Raw genomic sequence first — 21070 nt, 5'->3', positions numbered from 1 at the left:
AAGTGAGGTTAGGAGGAGAGAGGTAGCTAAGACCTAGGGGGACAAATAAGAACTGGTTCGGAGTCTCTGGGGGAGGTGGAAGGGGACGGGACCGCAGGTTTGGTTGGAGCTGTGACCTTTTGCTTACCATCGTTCTGATCGGGTTTAATCCTTCCGTCTGCCAAGCTCCCCTTCCCTGGTGAGGGGGCCCCCACCTGAGGGGTCGCCTTATACTTTAATCTGCCTAGCATCCTGCGCTTTTTAAGGAAAGTGGTTCGTCTGAAGTGAGCAATTGCTTTAAAAGCACATCCTCTGGACATCCCCCATCCAGAGGCAGAGGAATGCGAAATGAACCTGTTCCTAATGGTTTTCTTCCCAAAGAAACGGGCGGGCGCTTTTGCGGCGGAAGGTAACTCAGGCACACGACGCGTCCGTCTAGGTGGCGCGTAACTGGGGCGTCCCTTTGTTCGAGACTGACCCTGGGTGGCATAGATATGAGAGAGTCCATCAAAGAGCCCCTTCAGCTGGCTGTTATTAAGGAGCCTGCTGGAGGAGGGCCCACTTGACTGACTGGCAGAACTCTCGGGAGAGTTAGAAGAAGAGCAAGTGCCGGATTTTTGTGGACGGGGGCTCGGACCAGAGATGGGAGTTGGGGGTGACAGTGAAGAAGGTGGAGGTTTTAGTTTGTGGGTGGTACCTGGAGCCAACACATGAGAAGTGCATGACTGTTTCTGAGAGACCTTTTTCCTTGGACGATAGTGCTTTGAAAAGTCTATTATTTCACCTCGTGATCTGCGACCATCGGGGGATGGTGTGAAAAACTTAGTCAGGCCATCAATGAGCCCTTTGGTTTTCTTGTTAACTTTAAGTGTAGAGGCAGATATGTAGGTGGAGGTGGTGGTGATTTTGGTGGTGGCACCAGGCCGAGAGGGGTCTGTAACAGCCAATCTGCTGCTCGAGTCCTTCCCAGATGCAGCATGACCAGATGAAGGTGTGGTACAGACTTTAGTCTTTTGACCCCTACCAGGTGACCCCCTTCCTGTGAATGCATTCGTGGATCCTTCATCACTGGTTACAGACCTAGGCAAAGATTCGGAGAACACAATTAGCCGGAAAACGGAACCACCACGGAGACGCCGACCGACGCGATGCCGACGCGGGCCGCGCGGCGCGCGGGGCCCTTCGGATCAAAAGCCGCACCGGGGCCTCGGAGATAGCTGCGCCGCTGGCGGGAGGTTTCCCCAAAAGAAAACGGGCATCGTGACTTCTCAAATGGCCCAAACAATGCACAGTTATTGTAATGATGGGAAGAGCTCTGCCAATTGTCAGCTGGGTGACTTTGGGCAAGTCACTTAACTTCTCTGGGCCTCAGTTACCTCATCTGTAAAATGGGGATTAAGACTGAGCTCCCCATGAGACAACCTGATCACCTTGTAACCTCCCCAGCGCTTAGAACAGTGCTTTGCACATAGTAAGCGCTTAATAAATGCTATCATTATTATTATTATTATTACGTCTACAGACCGGCATATCGCACTTAAGGGGAACGCAAGCAAGGGATCTGTTGAGCGGACTGCAAAAATACTAGATGCCTTCATTACATCAGATGTTCAGAGTTTCACTTGAGCCCAGTAAATCCAGGCATTTTTCTTTTTTAAAAAATCATCATCATTATTGTGTTTGATAAGCACGTACTCTGTGTCAAGCACTGTTCTAAGCGCTGGGATACGCATGAATAAATCAGGTCGGACACAGTCCCTGCCCCGCACAGGGCTCACAGTCTAAGCATGAGGGACACTAGGCATTCAATCTCCATTTTCCATAGGGGAAACTGACACATAGAAAAGGTGACTTGTCCAAGGTCACACAGCAGGCAACTGGAGGAGCTGGGACTGGAACCCAGGTCTTCTAACTCTCAGGCCCATGCTCTTTCCACTAGGCCACACTGCTCCTCGTGGACTGTGCATTTGTCTATTTTAAACAAACACCATTTGAATTGAGGCTGCAAAATAATAATTTATACCCAGGATGATCAAAAGCCATCAAAACTACATCTTAGGGGGAAAAATACCATGCCAAAAAAAAATGAGAGGAAAACAAGAGAGAAAATTAATAAAATATCCTAAAGGGAGTATAAAATACGTTAAGTAGGCCATGAAAAATCTGGAAGAGCTCTGTTAGAATTATGAGAATAACTGAATCTAAGGCATGTTGAAGGCAAAGTCTTGCATTAAAGAAAGTGAGGTTTCGGCTCTTAAGGGGCAATTTTTTCTCTCTCAATGATGGAGATTTCTGTCGCCATTAAGGCCAGTAGAAAGGATCCCGAAGACCTGCAGGTGACTCCCAGACTCTGGGGCAAGGGGAAAGACATGCCCTTCCTGCCAATCAATCAATCCCAAGCAAGAGTATTTTTGAGTGCTTATTATCAATCAATGGTATTGATAAAGTGCTTATACCATGTGCAGAGCACTGTACTCGGTGCTTGGGAGAGTACAATACAACAGAGTGCCCACAGTGAGCTGAGAGTCTGCAGTCTTACTCTGTGCACAGTGAGGTGCTAAGAGCTTTGGAGGGTACAAAATATCAGTAGACTCAATCCCTCCCATCACAGACCTTCTAATATAATCAATCAATCGTATTTATTGAGCGCTTATATAACAGGGGAAATGAACACTAAAATAGATTACAAATAAAGAGCAGCAATAGAGTTTAAAGATATTTATATCGAGGGTTGTGGGGGCATCAGGGGGGCACCCAGGTGTTTAGGAGAAGTTGCAGTCGGGTGGGGAATCATAATAATGGTATTTGTTAAGCACTTATGTGCCAAGCACTGTTGTAGACACTGAATAGGGAGGGGAGGATGAGAGCTCAAGCAGGGAAGGCCTCTGGGAGGAGATGCAATTCATAAAGGTTGGTCGGTCAGTCGATAGTCCTTCCCTTCCCCATAGCACCTTCCCTTCCCCATAGCACCTGTATATATGTATATATGTTTGTACATATTTATTACTCTATTTATTTATTTATTTTACCTGTACATATCTATTCTATTTATTTTATTTTGTTAATATGTTTGGTTTTGTTCTCTGTCTCCCCCTTCTAGACTGTGAGCCCACTGTTGGGTAGGGACTGTCTCTAGATGTTGCCAACTTGTACTTCCCAAGCGCTTAGTACAGTGCTCTGCACACAGTTAGCGCTCAATAAATACGATTGATGATGATGATAGTATTTATTGAGCGCTTACCAAGTGCAGAGCACAGTACTGAGCGCTTGGGTGAGTACACTATAACAATATAACAGATACATTCCCTAACCACAATGAGCTTAGAGTCTAGAGGAGGAGACAGACGTTAATATAAATAAATAAAATTACAGATATGGGCATAAGTCTTGTGAGGCTGGGAGGGGGGCGATGAATAGAGGGAGCAAGGGAGGGTGACGCAGAAGGGAGTGGAAAAGGAAAACACGGCTTGGTCAGGGAAGGCTTCTTGGAGGAGACGGGCTTTCAATAAGGCTAGGAAGGTGGGGAGAGTAATTGTTGTTCGGATATGAAGTGAGAGGGCACACCAGGCCAGAGGCAGGACGTGGGCGAAAGGTCAGAGGCGAGTAGACGAGATGGAGGTACAGTGAGAAGGTTAGCATTAGAGAAGGTTGAACTTGAGATATCCGCCAACAGCAGAAGGCTGACGGTTGGTGGTCTAAGATTGTCGGAGGGACAGGAGCGCAAGGGAGTTGAGTTTGGCAGAGAAAGCAGAGTTGAGGGGATGTTGTGCCGGGAGCCCAAATGGGGCAAGATGGCTTGAGATAGGTAGAGGGGTTAAGGGGTTGGAGGTCTCTGTGAGGGAAGAGGACAATTTGTGGGGAGAAGGTATAAGGGGGAAGAGGCTGTGTGCGGTCTGGAGACTGGGATTTCAGAATTAGTGAGGTTCAAAATTGTACAGAGATTAGGGATGACAAGAGCCTCACTCTCTAAGGAACATCCCCGTTCCATACCCTTGGGATGTGGGAAGTGGGTCTGCAGCCACAGGGATTATGAAGTTAGGTAACCAGTCATTCAGATTTGGCAGGACAATTCCGGAAATTCTGCCGTCACTCTCATGCTCATCAATCCTTTCTGATCCTTCTGATCTCCCAACCTCCTGTCTCTCCCCACTTCAGTCTATACTTCACTCCTCTGCCACCAATCTCCTCATCGTGCCTCGTTCTCGCCTGTCCCGCCGTCGACCCCCGGCCCACGTCATCCTCCTGGCCTGGAATGCCCTCCCTCTGCCCATCCGCCAAGCTAGCTCTCTTTCTCCCTTCAAGGCCCTACTGAGAGCTCACCACCTCCAGGAGGCCTTCCCAGACTGAGCCCCCTCCTTCTTCTCCCCCTCATCCCCCTCTCCATCCCCCGGTCTTACGTCCTTCCCTTCCCCACAGCACCTGTATATATGTATATATGTTTGTACATATTTATTACTCTATTTATTTTACTTGTACATATCTATTCTATTTATTTTATTTTGTTAATATGTTTGGTTTTGTTCTCTGTCTCCCCCTTCTAGACTGTGAGCCCACTATTGGGTAGGGACTGTCTCTAAATGTTGCCAACTTGTACTTCCCAAGTGCTTAGTACAGTGCTCTGCACACAGTAAGCTCTCAATAAATACTACTGATTGATTGATTGATTGATTCTGCTGCCCAGATTATCTTTCTACAGAAACACTCTGGGCATGTCACCCCTTCCTCAAAAATCTCCAGTGGTTGCCCATCAACCTTCCAATCAAGCATAAACTCTTCACTATTGGCTTCAAAGCTCTTCATCACCTCACCGCCTCCTACCTCCCCTCCCTTCTGTCCTTCTCCAGCCCAGCCCGCACCCTCCGCTCCTCCGCCGCTAACCTCCTCACTGTACCTCGCTCTCGCCTGTCCCGCCATCGACCCCCGGCCCCCGTCCTCCCCCGGGCCTGGAATGCCCTCCCTCTGTCCATCCGCCAAGCTAGCTCTCTTCCTCCCTTCAAGGCCCTACTGAGAGCTCACCTCCTCCAGGAGGCCTTCCCAGACTGAGCCCCTTCCTTCCTCTCCCCCTCGTCCCCCCTCCACCCCCACTTCTTACCTCCTTTCCTTCCCTTCCCCACAGCACCTGTATATATGTTTGTACATATTTATTACTCTATTTATTTTACTTGTACATATCTATTCTATTTTATTTTGTTAGTATGTTTGGTTTTGTTCTCTGTCTCCCCCTTCTAGACTGTGAGCCCACTGTTGGGTAGGGACCGTCTCTATATGTTGCCAACTTGTACTTCCCAAGCGCTTAGTACAGTGCTCTGCACACAGTAAGCGCTCAATAAATACGATTGATTGATTGGGCAGCTGCAGCACTGCTGAGCGCCACCCAAAATTTAACTGGGAATCATGCAGCCATGATTAACATGGCTACCCTTCACACACCAAAGGAGCTGCTGAAAGGGTGGAGTTTTAGAGGGAAGTTTCCCGCTCTCTGTGACTCCCAATTCCCTTTGTGTGCTATTTCCCCCCGCCATCCCGCCACATCTCTCCCCACTACTGGTTCTCTCTCTTCTACTCTTCCCGACCCACAAACCAATCTTCTCTTTGCTTCCGGACTCTACTCCCTTCTCTCTTACCCATTCCCTTTCACCCGGTGGTACTACTACTAATAATAATACAAAAGAATTAAGGTATTTGTTAAGCGTTTACTGCGTGCCAAGCACTGTTCTAAGCACTGGAGTAGATACAAGGTAATTAGGTTGGACACAGTCCCTGTCCCACGTGGGGCTCACAGTCTTAATCCCCTCATCTGTAAAATGGGGATTAAGACTGTGAGCCCCATGTGGGACAACCTCATATCCTTGTAGCCTCCCCAGCGCTCAGATCAGTGCTTTGCACGTAGTGAGCGCTTAATAAATGCCATCATTATTATTATTAAGTGACTTACTCAAGGTCATACTGCAGTTAAGTGGCAGAAACGGGATTAGCACGTTGTTGGGGAGGGACCGGCTCTACATGTTGCCGATTTGTACTTCCCAAGATCTGCCCACAGTAACAGTCCCTGTCCCACATGGGGCTCACAGTCTTAATCCCCTCATCTGTAAAATGGGCAACCTGATCTCCTTGTAACCTCCCCAGTGCTTAGAACAGCGCTTTGCACGTAGTGAGCGCTTAATAAATGCCATCATTATTATTATTAAGTGACTTACTTAAGGTCATACTGCAGTTAAGTGGCAGAACCAGGATTAGCCCGTTGTTGGGGAGGGACCGTCTCTACATGTTGCCGATTTGTATTTCCCAAGCTCTGCCCACAGTAACAGTCCCTGTCCCACATGGGGCTCACAGTCTTAATCCCCTCATCTGTAAAATGGGCAACCTGATCTCCTTGTAACCTCCCCCAGCGCTTAGAACAGTGCTTTGCATGTAGTAAGCGCTTAATAAATGCCATCATTATTATTATTATTAAGTGACTTACTCAAGGTCACGCTGCAGTTAAGTGGCAGAATCGGTATAAGCCCGTTCTTGGGTAGGGACCATCTCTACATGTTGCCGATTTGTACTTCCCAAGTCTGCACATAGTAACAGTACAGTCTTAATCCCCTCATCTGTAAAATGCGGATTAAGACTGTGAGCCCCATGCGGGACAACCTGATCTCCTTGTAACCTCCCCAGCGCTTAGAACAGTGCTTTGCATGTAGTAAGCGCTTAGTAAATGCCATTATTATTATTATTATTAAGTGACTTACTCAAGGTCATACTGCAGTTAAGTGGCAGAACCAGGATTAGCCCGTTGTTGGGGAGGGACCGGCTCTACATGTTGCCAATTTGTACTTCCCAAGCTCTGCCCACAGTAACAGTCCCTGTCCCACATGGGGCTCACAGTCTTAATCCCCTCATCTGTAAAATGCGGATTAAGATTGTGAGCCCCATGCTGGACAACCTGATCTCCTTGTAACCTCCCCAGCGCTTAGAACAGCGCTTTGCACGTAATAAGCGCTTAATAAATTCCATGATTATTATTATTAAGTGATTTACTCAAGGTCATACTGCAGTTAAGTGGCAGAACCGGGATTAGCCCGTTGTTGGGTAGGGACCGTCTCTACATGTTGCCGATTTGTACTTCCCAAGATCTGCACACAGTACCAGTACAGTCCTAATCCCCTCACCTGTAAAATGGGGATTAAGACTGTGAGCCCCATGTGGGACAACCTGATCTCCTTGTAACCTCCCCAGCGCTTAGAACAGTGTTTTGCACATAGTAAGCGCTTAATAAATGCCATCATTATTATTATTATCATTAAGTGACTTACTCAAGGTCATACTGCAGTTAAGTGGTAGAACCGGGATTAGTCCGTTGTTGGGGAGGGACCGGCTCTATATGTTGCCGATTTGTCCTTCCCAAGCTCCGCACACAGTAAGTGCTCAATAAATACGATTGAATGAATGAATGAATGAATGAATGTACCTGCCCAAGACGATGCTCTTGCCACTAGACTATCCTGTCAGAGCCCCAGTTCTTTCCCACTCCCCCAGGTTCCAACACCCTCCTCCCAACCCTTCTGTGTCCTCATCTTCTATTCTCCTCCTCGTTGCCCCCTCACTTGCGGGGACACTGGTAGGGGCATTTGCTGGCAAGTGCCACTCTGCCTGTGTAGGTCTATGTGTCTCGCTCAGGTAAATCACTGTTAGAGAACGTACAAAGGGACAGAGAACCGAAGTGAATACTGCAGAATGATACTGCATTGAAGTACCCATAGTTCTGAGGAATAATAATAATAATGGCGTTTATTAAGCGCTTACTATGTGCAAAGCACTGTTCTAAGCGCTGGGGAGGTTACAAGGTGATCAGGTTGTCCCACGGTGGGCTCACAGTCTTAATCCCCATTCTACAGATGAGGGAACTGAGGCACAGAGAAGTGACGTGACTTGCCCGAAGTCACACGGCTGACAATTGGCGGAGCCGGGGTTTGAACCCATGACCTTCATGACCTTCTAATCTTCTAGACTGTGAGCCCACTGTTGAGTAGGGACCGTCTCTATATGTTGCCAACTTGTACTTCCCAAGTGCTTAGTACAGTGCTCTGCACACAGTAAGCGCTCAATAAATACGATTGATTGATTGATTGACCTCTGATTCCAAAGTCTGTGCCTTTTCCAGTGAGCCACGCTGCTTCTCTAATTACAAAAGATACAGATAATGAACTTTCAACTTCTGCCCACAGTTCTAAGGGAACGGCAATGAACCCTTGGCAGCAGGTGAGAGAAAAGCACTCTACCTTCACTCCTTCCTTATTCTCCATTAGAAGCGAATGCTGGATTTAAGAGAAAATAACTCCTTGGGGAAAGCTACTTATGCTACAATCTGTTCAATTTCTCTTTCTCTCTCGCTAATGGTATTTGTTAAGCGCTTACTGTCTGTAACATTATATTAATTAATTCATTCATTCAATCACATTTATTGAGCGCTTACTGTGTGCAGAGCACTGTACTAAGCACTTGGGAAGTACAAGTCGGTAACATATAGAGACAGTCCCTATCCAACAACAGGCTTACAGTCTAGAAGGGGGAGACAGCCAACAAAACGTGGAGACAGGTGTCAAAATCGTCAGAACAGATAGAATTACAGCTATATGCACATCATTAACAAAATAAATAGAATAGTAAATATGCACAAGTAAAATAAATGGAGTAATAAATCTGTACAAATATATACAAGCGCTGTGGGGAGGGGAAGGAGGTAGGGCAGAAGGGGGGAAGGGGAGGAGGAGGAGAAGGAAAAGGGGGCTCAGTCTGGGAAGGCCTCCTGGAGGAGGTGATTAATGTCTGTCTCCCCCCATCTAGACTGTAAGTTCACTGTGGGCAAGGAATGTGTCTGTTTAGTGTCATATTGTACTTCCCTAAGTGCTTAGAAAAGTGCTCTGCATTCAGTAAGCGCTCGATAAATACGACTGAATGAATGTTCCAAGCATTGTACTAAGACTGTGAGCCCACTGTTGGGTAGGGACCGTCTCTATATGTTGCCCACTTGGACTTCCCAAGCGCTTAGTACAGTGCTCTGCACACAGTAAGCGCTCAATGAATACGATTGAATGAATGAATGAAAGTTCTGTGATAGATACAGTCTAACAAGGTTGGGCGATAGTCTACATCCCATATAGGGCTCACAGTTTCAGTCCCCATTTTACAGATGAAGGAACTGAGGCACAGAGAAGTTAAATTCCCACAGCGGATATGTGGCAGAGCCAGGATTAGCGCTTAGTACAGTGCTCTGCACACAGTAAGCGCTCAATAAATATGATTGATTGATTGATTGATTGATTAGAAACCAGATCCTCTGATTCCCAGGCCCAGTGCTCTTTCCACCAGGCCACACTGCTTCTCTCCCACTTGCCCCTTTAATATGGGGTTAAAGAGATTAAAAGATAGGGCACAGAGAGCAGCAGTGCAGCATTTCTCAGTGGCAAGAGCCCGGGCTTGGGAGTCGGAGGCCGTGGGTTCTAATCTCGGCTCCGCCACCCGTCTGCTGTGTGACCGTGGGCAAGACACTTAACTTCTCTGGGCCCAAGTTCCCTCATCTGTAAAACGGGGATTAAGACTGTAAGCCCCACGTGGGACAACCTGATTACCTTGTACCTACCCCAGGGCTTAGAACAGTGCTCAGCACATAGTAAGCGCTTAACAAACACCATAATTACTATTACTATTATTGCACCGATGGCAGAATGAGAGAGAACGCACATGGACCATGATGCCCCAGGGCCTACCCTTAAACGGCACTACGGTTTTGCCCTCGCTCACTCGATATAATGTCCTGGAACTGTGTACTGACACCGAAAAAAGCACCCCATCCACGGGAACCAAGGAGACCACTGCCCCCACAAAGTTGGCACTATCCGGAGCAACGCCACCGACTTTTCCGCGGTACCAACCCACTCTGCCTGCATGTGAACGCGAACCGAAACGCACGTCACTACAATAGCTGGATTCCGTCAGCAGCCCCGAAAGCTCCAAATAAGCTGACTGGGGCAGAGAGTTCCCAAACTTTGGATTGTATGTGGAACAGGATTCTCCGAAGGAAAAACCCAGAAAACAACTCATTATTAATACCATTCTCTAATTCACACGGCCGTTTGTGGATTCTCCAAAGGAAAAACCCAGAAAACAACTCATTATTAATACCATTGGGTAATTCACCCGGCCGTTTGTGGAGCGTGCTAATAAAAACATTCAAAGCGACAGAGTCCCCATCTGATTCCCTCTCAAGGACTGGTAAAGAATCAACACCCTCCTTAATTACATCCCAAGGCATTATTAGCAATTTCAGTTTCTCGGGGCCTGTATGAGCTTGGAGGGAGAGCAGGAGTGGGCTAGGTGGCTCTTTGGAGTAGGAAAGTTGGCAGGAAAGCGAGCCTAACGATGGACTACCGTATCCTACGGGAGGATCTATAAACTGTCGATGTTGCTAGAGACGAAGTCCGATGTTGGCACTGATCTCATGGTCATGAAACATCATCGTAACTATTACACTTTAACATATCCCAGAAATATGACATGGTTTTGCACCAGAGACCAACTAGGATGAGTGCCCCAAGCAATTCCATGGTGTCTTTTGCTTAAAGAGAAGCAGCGTGGCTCAGTGGAAAGAGCCCGGGCTTTGGAGTCAAAGGTCATGAGTTCAAATCCCAGCTCTGCCAATTGTCAGCTGTGGGATTTTGGGCAAGTCATTTAACTTCTCTGTGCCTCAGTTACCTCGTCTGTAAAATGAGGATTGAGACTGTCAGCCCCCCTGTGACACAACCTGATCACCTTGTAACCACCCCAGCGCTTAGAACAGTGCTTTGCACACAGTAAGTGCTTAATAAATGCCATCATTATTATAAAGAGCACTTTTTAAAAATGGACCCTTAAAAACGTAGTTCTGTTTGGAGATGAATGGCCACATGGCAGAAATGCCAACCAAAACATTTCCAACTCAATCCTAATAAAACATACTTCCGGTTTTCTTCATAAATGTCACAAATTTACCTCTGGAGTTCGACAAAGATTACAAGTTCAAAAAAATCGTTTAGAGTTTTCAAGAAATTTCCTAGAAAGATCACTGAGGAGCTGACATTCTGGGAACCATCTGGATGTTTGTGTTGTTTTTATTTTTTTTTTAAGGGGATGATGGTAGCATGAGACACTTTCTGGAGGGTCTGATCATCATGCATTGAACTTTCCAGACAGAATGACTCAGTACATAAATACACTAATTCTCTCATTTTGTTTCTTGGCCTCATCCATTTATAATAGCTTCACACTGCTAGACTCCCTATTTATTATCTTAAAATCATTCTCAGCTACTGCGAAAGCCAGCTTTAGATTTAGGAGGAAGGTTCAAGTAAAAGTCTCTGCAGGCATAAAAATTATTTTACAAGAAATCCTATTTTAAGTATTTCTGTTCTGAATAGCCTAAAGAAGATAATAAAAATTATACCAGATTCAATTAAAAAAAAATACCTGGTCCTTTTTCCATTCATTTTTCCTTTACCCTTTTGGACAAAAATCACAACTGTAAAATGCTCAACTGTGTTACATGGTACTTATTATAACTTAGCATCAAACAAGTGAGATCAGTCTATTGCAAAGCCTTTACAGAATTTATGGAAAAAGGCTTATTTTTTGTTAACTGATAGGCTTAATTAGCCTCTTTGGTTATTTAGGAATGCTATGACTAGCACACATATGTAATCTGCAGATTCTGAGAAAATCTGATTAAAAAAACAAACAAACCCTAAAAAGGTTTTAAACACAAATTAGCACTGAGATAGTAGCTATCTTTCTACATCTAGTTTCCCTTGTCAAAATTATAATACAAGGGTGAATTCTAGTTAGCACACAAATCCTACCTTAATTTAAAATTTAATATGCTTTTTAGATGATTAAGTTCTTGTGATGTTTAACCAGTAATAAAGAGTGAAATATTGTTTTCAGTCTACTACATTCTGCTTCTATCCTGCTGCTTTAAAAATGTCACTTGTCAACAGAAGACACAAAAACACCAATCGTAATTAAAACTGTTACTTTCAAAAACATCTCACAGTTGAGAATCATTCTTCATCCCCTGAATTTCCATATTCAAAGCTAAAAGAAGCCAGGTGGGAAGTAAGGGGATTAGGGTTCCAAAGGGTTCTATGACTGTTTTAAATCATACTGTACTAGAAGATATTTTTAAAAGAAAAATTCAACCTACAACATTCGTTGCTTTAGTTTATTTTTCGGTCGTCCAATAGGTTTTGCATATCGTCGTTTTATTTGTGCAGCCTTCTCATGAAGCAGTTTTCTTCCCTTTTTCTTTGGTCTGCAGACTTGGCAAATCCACATTCCTGGATGGATACAAATGAAAGAGATGATTTTACTTGAACATGCATCCAGTTTGCGTTAGATTTAGGCTGTTCTGAAAGGAACTATCATTTAAGGGAATAGATCATAAACAGTTCTCAGTTTCTCAGAAAAAAAACGGAGGCCACTTTTTACTCTTACAATCCAATTCTGCCCTTTTTTTAAAAAAAATCTCAGAATGGTAGGGATAACTTTGGGAAATGAATAATTCATTCATTCATTCAATCGTATTTATTGAGCACCTCCTGTGTGTAGGGCACTGTACTAAGCGCTTGGAAAGTACTATTTGGCAACAAATAGAGATAATCCCTACCCAACAATGGGCTCACAGTCTAGAATCTTTACAGGCCTGAAGGACGTTGACTTTATTACTGAAGGGAGTTTATTGGATGGATGGTTTAAATTATGACATCTTATATTTAATCCATCTGCCCAACATTTGTGGTTTGGGCAGGCAGTCTAGCCTTTTTCAAACAATCAGTCTTTTATTTTTATCTCTATGTTAAGACAATTAAGAGCAGAACAATGAAATGCCTTGGCCAAAAGCCTCAGAGTGCAAAATAAGGTCCAATATTATCACATGGCAAATCTTTTACAGAGCTTTCACAGCTACCTTAGACGGAAGCGTCCTAACCCATTTCTATTTTGGAAGAAAATGAAAAGAGAGCCAGACTACTTTCCATGAAAGAGTGTAAACTTCAATTGTTCCGAGGTAGGGGTCTGTGGACCACTGTGGGGCATTGAGGTGCTGTAAGAGTGCCAAAAATATATTAAATAAGTGAACACAAACCGCTGAAATAGATTACGATTAGGAAGAGACTTTTTTTTCATAGTAACTTGAAAAGGCAGCTAGATCTTTAAAACGTTCATCAGAATCAATCAGATAGCCTGAATTTCTTTCTCATAGCTCATCTGCAAAAAAGGGACCAAAAGAACGCAAGAAGTTTACAATGAGTCGCTGGGAAGACATTTAGGGATGGAGAACGCAAAAAGTTCCTCCATGTATGGAGCAATAAAAAGAAGTCAGGGCTATTTCCCTTAGTCTTCATATGCTGACCGAGGTCAGTGATTTTGAAATTCATCAAACTCCTACGCTACAACTTAAATTCAGAACTTGATTTTGAAAATGTATAGCCCCAGTCAGAAAAGGTTATTTTAAGTTTCCTTGCGTAAGGGAAATACGGTCAAATCCATGCTATGTATGGAAAATTTCCAACGCTGCTAAGACAGTTGGCTGAATTGAGCTGTCCAATTGTATTACCAAAGGACAACCATGAACTTAGATTGTTTCCAGTCAAAAGGTTTGGAAACCACTGTATTAGACAGACCCCACTGCGAAGACAAAAGAAGTGTTAAGTTAACCTGGCGGTAATCAGCTTAAAGATTATTCAGTAACTAAATTTAAAACAAACAGCAGCAACAGAACAGGAAATGTCATGGCACCCAGGGGACACTTTGACCATTGGGCTGAAAATCCCCCTCATCCCCAATCTCCATCCCCCTCATCTTACCTCCTTCCCTTCCCCACAGCACCAGCATATATGTACATATTTATTACTCTATTTATTTATTTATTTTACTTGTACATATCTATTCTATTTATTTTATTTTGTTAGTATGTTTGGTTTTGTTCTGTCTCCCCCTTTTAGACTGTGAGCCCACTGTTGGGTAGGGACTGTCTCTATATGTTGCCAACTTGTACTTCCCAAGAGCTTAGTACAGTGCTATGCACACAGTAAGTGCTCAATAAATACGATTGATTGATTGATTGAAAAGGCTACAGCTTGGGGGCCAGTGCCCTCCGAAGAGTTACCACTTCTCCTTTCCAAACTTCCCCTGCTTTTCCCCTCTTCCCTCACCTCCACCAAGACAGGGCTAATGACGGCCTTGGCGTGAATAAAGAGAGAAATGTGTGTGGAAACGGGGGAGCAGGTGAGCTTCAGGGAGGCCGTGAAAAGGTACGTTTGACATTGGGGGAATCAATCAATCAATCGTATTTATTGAGCGCTTACTGTGTGCAGAGCACTGTACTAAGCGCTTGGGAAGTCCAAGTTGGCAACATATAGAGACAGTCCCTACCCAACAGTGGGCTCACAGTCTAAAAGGGGGAGACAGAGAACAAAACCAAACATACTAACAAAATGAAATAAATAGAATAGATATGTACAAGTAAAATAAATAAATGTCCTAGGCTTCCAATTCCCCAGGTTCGGCCAGGTCTTCAACTAATCAATCAATAGTATTGATTGAGCACTTGGTGTGTGCACAGCACTGAACTAATCGATCAATCAATGGAACTTACTGAGCTCTAGACTGTAAGCTTGTTGTGGGAGGGCAATGCGGCTGTTATAGTGTACGCTACTAAGTGCTTAGTACAGTACTCTGCACACAGTAAGTACTCAATCAATCAATCAATCATATTTATTGAGTGCTTACTGTGGGCAGAGCACTGTACTAAGCGCTTGGGAAGTCCAAGTTGGCAACATATAGAGACAGTCCCTACCCAACAGTGGGCTCACAGTCTAAAAGGGGGAGACAGAGAACAAAACCAAACACACTAACAAAATAAAATAGAATAGAATAGATATGTACAAGTAAAATAAATAAATAAATAGAGTAATAAATATGTACAAACATATATATCCCATCAGTGGTGGAGGTTTCTTTCCAAAGAATCACTTAGGATGTCTTGCTTGGTAGACAGGCTCCACGGGAATCCTGAGAATGGCTGGTTACTGAGGCGAGCAGGAGACCATACGCTCTAGACGATACGACTGTAAACTGTAAGCTTACTGTGGGCAGGGAATATCAATCAATCAATTGTATTTATTGAGCGCTTACTGTGTGCAGAGCACTGTAAGAAGCGCTTGGGAAGTACAGGTTGGCAACATATAGAGACAGTCCCTACCCAACAGTGGGCTCACAGTCTAAAAGACTAAAAGTAGAGTGCCTGGCACAAAAGTCTAAAAAAGTGGGCTCACAGTCTAATATGTCTGTTATATCATCATCATCAATCGTATTTACTGAGCGCTTACTGTGTGCAGAGCACTGTACTAAGCGCTTGGGAAGTACAAGTTGGCAACATATAGAGACAGTCCCTACCCAACAGTGGGCTCACAGTCTAAAAGGGGGAGACAGAGAACAAAACCAAACTTGCTAACAAAATAAAATAAATAGAATAGATATGTACAAGTAAAATAAATAGAGTAATAAATATGTACAAACATATATATCCCATCAGTGGTGGAGGTTTCTTTCCAAAGAACAACTTAGGGTGTCTTGCTTGGTAGATAGGCTCCACGGGAATCCTGAAAATGGCTGGCTACTGAGGCGAGCAGGAGACCTTACGCTCTAGACGGTACGACTGTAAACTGTAAGTTTACTGTGGGCAGGGAATATCAATCAATCAATCGTATTTATTGAGCGCTTACTGTGTGCAGAGCACTGTACTAAGCGCTTGGGAAGTCCAAGTTGGCAACATATAGAGACGGTCCCTACCCAACAGTGGGCTCGCAGTCCGAAAGACTAAAAGTAGAGTGCCTGGCACAAAAGTCTAAAAAAGTGGGCTCACAGTCTAATATGTCTGTTATATCATCATCATCAATCGTATTTATTGAGCGCTTACTGTGTGCAGAGCACTGTACTAAGCGCTTGGGAAGTACAAGTTGGCAACATATAGAGACAGTCCCTACCCAACAGCGGGCTCACAGTCTAAAAGGGGGAGACAGGGAACAAAACCAAACATACTAACAAAATAAAATAAATAGAATAGGTAGGTACAAGTAAAATAAATAAATAAATAAATAGAGTAATAAATATGTACAAACATATATATCCCATCAGTGGTGGAGGTTTCTTTCCAAAGAACAACTTAGGGTATCTTGCTTGGTAGACAGGCTCCACGGGAATCCTGAAAATGGCTGGCTACTGAGGCGAGCAGGAGACCATACGCTCTAGACGGTACGACTGTAAACTGTAAGCTTACTGTGGGCAGGGAATATCAATCAATCAATCAACCGTATTTATTGAGCGCTTACTGTGTGCAGAGCACTGTACTAAGCGCTTGGGAAGTCCAAGTTGGCAACATATAGAGACGGTCCCTACCCAACAGTGGGCTCGCAGTCTAAAAGACTAAAAGTAGAGTGCCTGGCACAAAAGTCTAAAAAAGTGGGCTCACAGTCTAATATGTCTGTTATATCATCATCATCAATCATATTTATTGAGCGCTTACTGTGTGCACAGCACTGTACTAAGCGCTTGGGAAGTACAAGTTGGCAACATATAGAGACAGTCCCTACCCAACAGTGGGCTCACAGTCTAAAAGGGGGAGACAGAGAACAAAACCAAACTTGCTAACAAAAGAAAATAAATAGAATAGATATGTACAAGTAAAATAAATAAATAAATAGAATAATAAATATGTACAGACATATATATCCCATCAGTGGTGGAGGTTTCTTTCCAAAGAATCACTTAGGGTGTCTTGCTTGGTAGACAGGCTCCACGGGAATCCTGAAAATGGCTGGCTACTGAGGCGAGCAGGAGACCTTACGCTCTAGACGGTACGACTGTAAACTGTAAGCTTACTGTGGGCAGGGAATATCAATCAATCAATCAATCGTATTTATTGAGCGCTTACTGTGTGCCAAGCACTGTACTAAGCGCTTGGGAAGTACAAGTTGGCAACATAGAGAGACGGTCCCTACCCAACAGTGGGCTCACAGTCTAAAAGGGGGAGACAGACAACAAAACCGAACATACTAACAAAATAAAATAAATAGAATAGATATGTACAAGTAAAATAAATAAATAGAGTAATAAATAAGTACAAACATATATATCCCATCAGTGGTGGAGGTTTCTTTCCAAAGAACAACTTAGGGTATCTTGCTTGGTAGATAGGCTCCACGGGAATCCTGAAAATGGGTGGCTACTGAGGCGAGCAGGAGACCATACGCTCTAGATGGTACGACTGTAAACTGTAAGCTTATTTTGGGCAGGGAATATCAATCAATCAATCAATCGTATTTATTGAGCGCTTACTGTGTGCAGAGCACTGTACTAAGCGCTTGGGAAGTCCAAGTTGGCAACATATAGAGACGGTCCCTACCCAACAGTGGGCTCGCAGTCTAAAAGACCAGAAGTAGAGTGTCTGGCACAAAAGTCTAAAAAAATGGGCTCACAGTCTAATATGTCTGTTATATTGTGATAGAGTACTCTCCCAAGCGCTTAGTACAGCGTTCTGCACACAGTAAGCACTCGACAAATACGACTGACTGACCGACGAGCCCCTGGCATCCAGCGTTGGCACTAGGCTGTGGTAACACTACAGCATGGCCCAGTTGGTCGAGCCCAGGCCTGAGACTCAGAAGGTCCTGGGTTCCAATCCCGGCTCTGCCACTTGTCTACTGTGTGACCTTGGGCAAGTCATTTTGCTTCTCTGGGCCTCATCTGGAAAATTCATTCAATCGCATTTATTGAGCGCTTACTGGGTACAGAGCACTGTACTAAGCTCTTGGGAAGTACAATTCGGCAACAAACAGAGACAATCCTGACCACAACGGGCTCACAGTCTAGAAGATACGGCTCACAGTCTGGAAAATAAGGATTGAGACTGTGAGCCCCAGAGCACTGCGACTGTGAGCGCAGAGCACTGTACTAAGCGCTGGGAGAGTACAATATAAAAATAAACAGTAAGCGCTTAAAAAATACCACAATTATTATTATTATTACCAGTCATTCATTCAATCGGATTTATTGAGCATATGCTGGGTGCAGAGCACTGTACTAAGCACTGGGAGAGTACAATATAAAAATAAACAGTAAGCGCTTAAAAAATACCACAATTATTATTATTATTACCAGTCGTTCATTCAATCGGATTTATTGAGCATATACTGGGTGCAGAGCACTGTACTAGGCGCTGGGAGAGTACAATATAAAAATCAACAGTCAGCGCTTAAAAAATACTACAATTATTATTATTATTACCAGTCGTTCATTCAATCAGATTTATTGAGCGCAAACTGTGCGCAGAGCACTGTACTAAGCGCTGGGGGAGTACCATATAAAAATAAACAGTAAGCACTTAAAAAATACCACAATTATTATTATTATTACCAGTCTTTCATTCAATCGGATTTATTGGGCGCAAACTGTGCGCACAGCACTGTACTAAGCGCTGGGAGAATACAATATAAAAATAAGCAGTAAGCGCTTAAAAAATACCACAATTATTATTATTATTATTACCAGTCTTTCATTCAATCGGATTTATTGAGCGCAAACTGTGTGCAGAGCACTGTACTAAGCGCTGGGAGAGTACAATATAAAAATAAACAGTAAGCGCTTAAAAAATACTACAATTATTATTATTATTACCAGTAGTTCATTCAATCAGATTTATTGAGCGCAAACTGTGCGCAAAGCACTGTACTAAGCGCTGGGAGAGTACAATATAAAAATAAACAGTAAGCGCTTAAAAAAATACCACAATTATTATTATTATTACCAGTCATTCATTCAATCGGATTTATTGAGCATATGCTGTGTGCAGAGCACTGTACTAAGCGCTGGGAGAGTACAATATAAAAATAAACAGTAAGCGCTTAAAAAATACCACAATTATTATTATTATTACCAGTCTTTTCATTCAATCGGATTAATTGAGTGCAAACTGTGCGCAGAGCACTGTACTAAGCGCTGGGAGAGTACAATATAAAAATAAACAGTAAGCGCTTAAAAAATACTACAATTATTATTATTATTACCAGTCGTTCATTCAATTGGATTTATTGAGCATATACTGGGTGCAGAGCACTGTACTAGGCGCTGGGAGAGTACAATATAAAAATCAACAGTAAGCGCTTAAAAAATACTACAATTATTATTATTATTACCAGTCGTTCATTCAATCAGATTTATTGAGCGCAAACTGTGCGCAGAGCACTGTACTAAGCGCTGGGGGAGTACAATATAAAAATAAACAGTAAGCACTTAAAAAATACCACAATTATTATTATTATTACCAGTCTTTCATTCAATCGGATTTATTGGGCGCAAACTGTGCGCACAGCACTGTACTAAGCGCTGGGAGAATACAATATAAAAATAAGCAGTAAGCGCTTAAAAAATACCACAATTATTATTATTATTATTACCAGTCTTTCATTCAATCGGATTTATTGAGCGCAAACTGTGTGCAGAGCACTGTACTAAGCGCTGGGAGAGTACAATATAAAAATAAACAGTAAGCGCTTAAAAAATACTACAATTATTATTATTATTACCAGTAGTTCATTCAATCAGATTTATTGAGCGCAAACTGTGCGCAAAGCACTGTACTAAGCGCTGGGAGAGTACAATATAAAAATAAACAGTAAGCGCTTAAAAAAATACCACAATTATTATTATTATTACCAGTCATTCATTCAATCGGATTTATTGAGCATATGCTGTGTGCAGAGCACTGTACTAAGCGCTGGGAGAGTACAATATAAAAATAAACAGTAAGCGCTTAAAAAATACCACAGTTATTATTATTATTACCGGTCATTCATTCAATCGGATTTACTGAGCATACACTGCGTGCAGAGCACTGTACTAAGCGCTGGGAGAGTACAAGATAAAAATAAACAGTAAGCACTTAAAAAATACTACAATTATTATTATTATTACCAGTCATTCATTCAATCGGATTTATTGAGCATATACTGGGTGCAGAGCACTGTACTAAGCGCTGGGAGAGTACAATATAAAAATCAACAGTAAGCGCTTAAAAAATACCACAATTATCATTATTATTACCAGTCGTTCATTCAATCGGATTTATTGCGCATATACTGGGTGCAGAGCACTGTACTAAGCGCTGGGAGAGTACAATATAAAAATAAACAGTAAGCGCTTAAAAAATACCACAATTATTATTATTATTACCAGTCATTCATTCAATCGGATTTATTGAGCATATACTGGGTGCAGAGCACTGTACTAAGCGCTGGGAGAGTACAATATAAAAATAAACAGTAAGCGCTTAAAAAAATACCACAATTATTATTATTATTACCAGTCATTCATTCAATCGGATTTATTGAGCATATACTGGGTGCAGAGCACTGTACTAAGCGCTGGGAGAGTACAATATAAAAATAAACAGTAAGCACTTAAAAAATACTACAATTATTATTATTATTACCAGTCATTCATTCAATCGGACTTATTGAGCATATACTGGGTGCAGAGCACTGTACTAAGCGCTGGGAGAGTACAATATAAAAATAAACAGTAAGTGCTTAAAAAATACCACAATTATTATTATTATTACCAGTCTTTCATTCAATCGGATTTATTGAGCATATACTGGGTGCAGAACACTGTACTAAGCGCTGGGAGAGTACAATATAAAAATAAACAGTAAGCGTTTAAAAAATACCACAATTATTATTATTATTACCAGTCTTTCATTCAATCGGATTTATTGAGCGCAAACTGTGCGCAGAGCACTGTACTAAGTGCTGGGAGAGTACAATATAAAAATAAACAGTAAGCGCTTAAAAAATACTACAATTATTATTATTATTACCAGTCGTTCATTCAATCGGATTTATTGGGCGCAAACTGTGAGCAGAGCACTGTGCTAAGCGCTGGGAGAGTACAATATAAAAATAAACAGTAAGCGCTTAAAAAATACCACAATTATTATTATTATTACCGGTCATTCATT

At 42.9% G+C, this 21070-nt stretch overlaps 1 protein-coding gene across 1 annotated transcript in view; it reads right to left on the bottom strand.

Moving 5' to 3' along the window:
- KAT6B (lysine acetyltransferase 6B) overlaps positions 1 to 21070 on the bottom strand; it is a 346051-nt gene that overhangs the window by 99595 nt on the left and 225386 nt on the right. Inside the window, 2 exon segments of the mRNA XM_038743525.1 lie at positions 128 to 1059; positions 12200 to 12332. Coding sequence (XP_038599453.1) covers positions 128 to 1059; positions 12200 to 12332 — 1065 coding nt within the window.

This window comes from Tachyglossus aculeatus, chromosome 3 (genome assembly GCF_015852505.1).
Source record: "Tachyglossus aculeatus isolate mTacAcu1 chromosome 3, mTacAcu1.pri, whole genome shotgun sequence".
Lineage (NCBI taxonomy): Eukaryota > Metazoa > Chordata > Mammalia > Monotremata > Tachyglossidae > Tachyglossus > Tachyglossus aculeatus.
The sequence above is the reverse complement of the archived record's forward strand: the minus strand, read 5'-3'. Positions and strand labels throughout refer to the sequence as shown.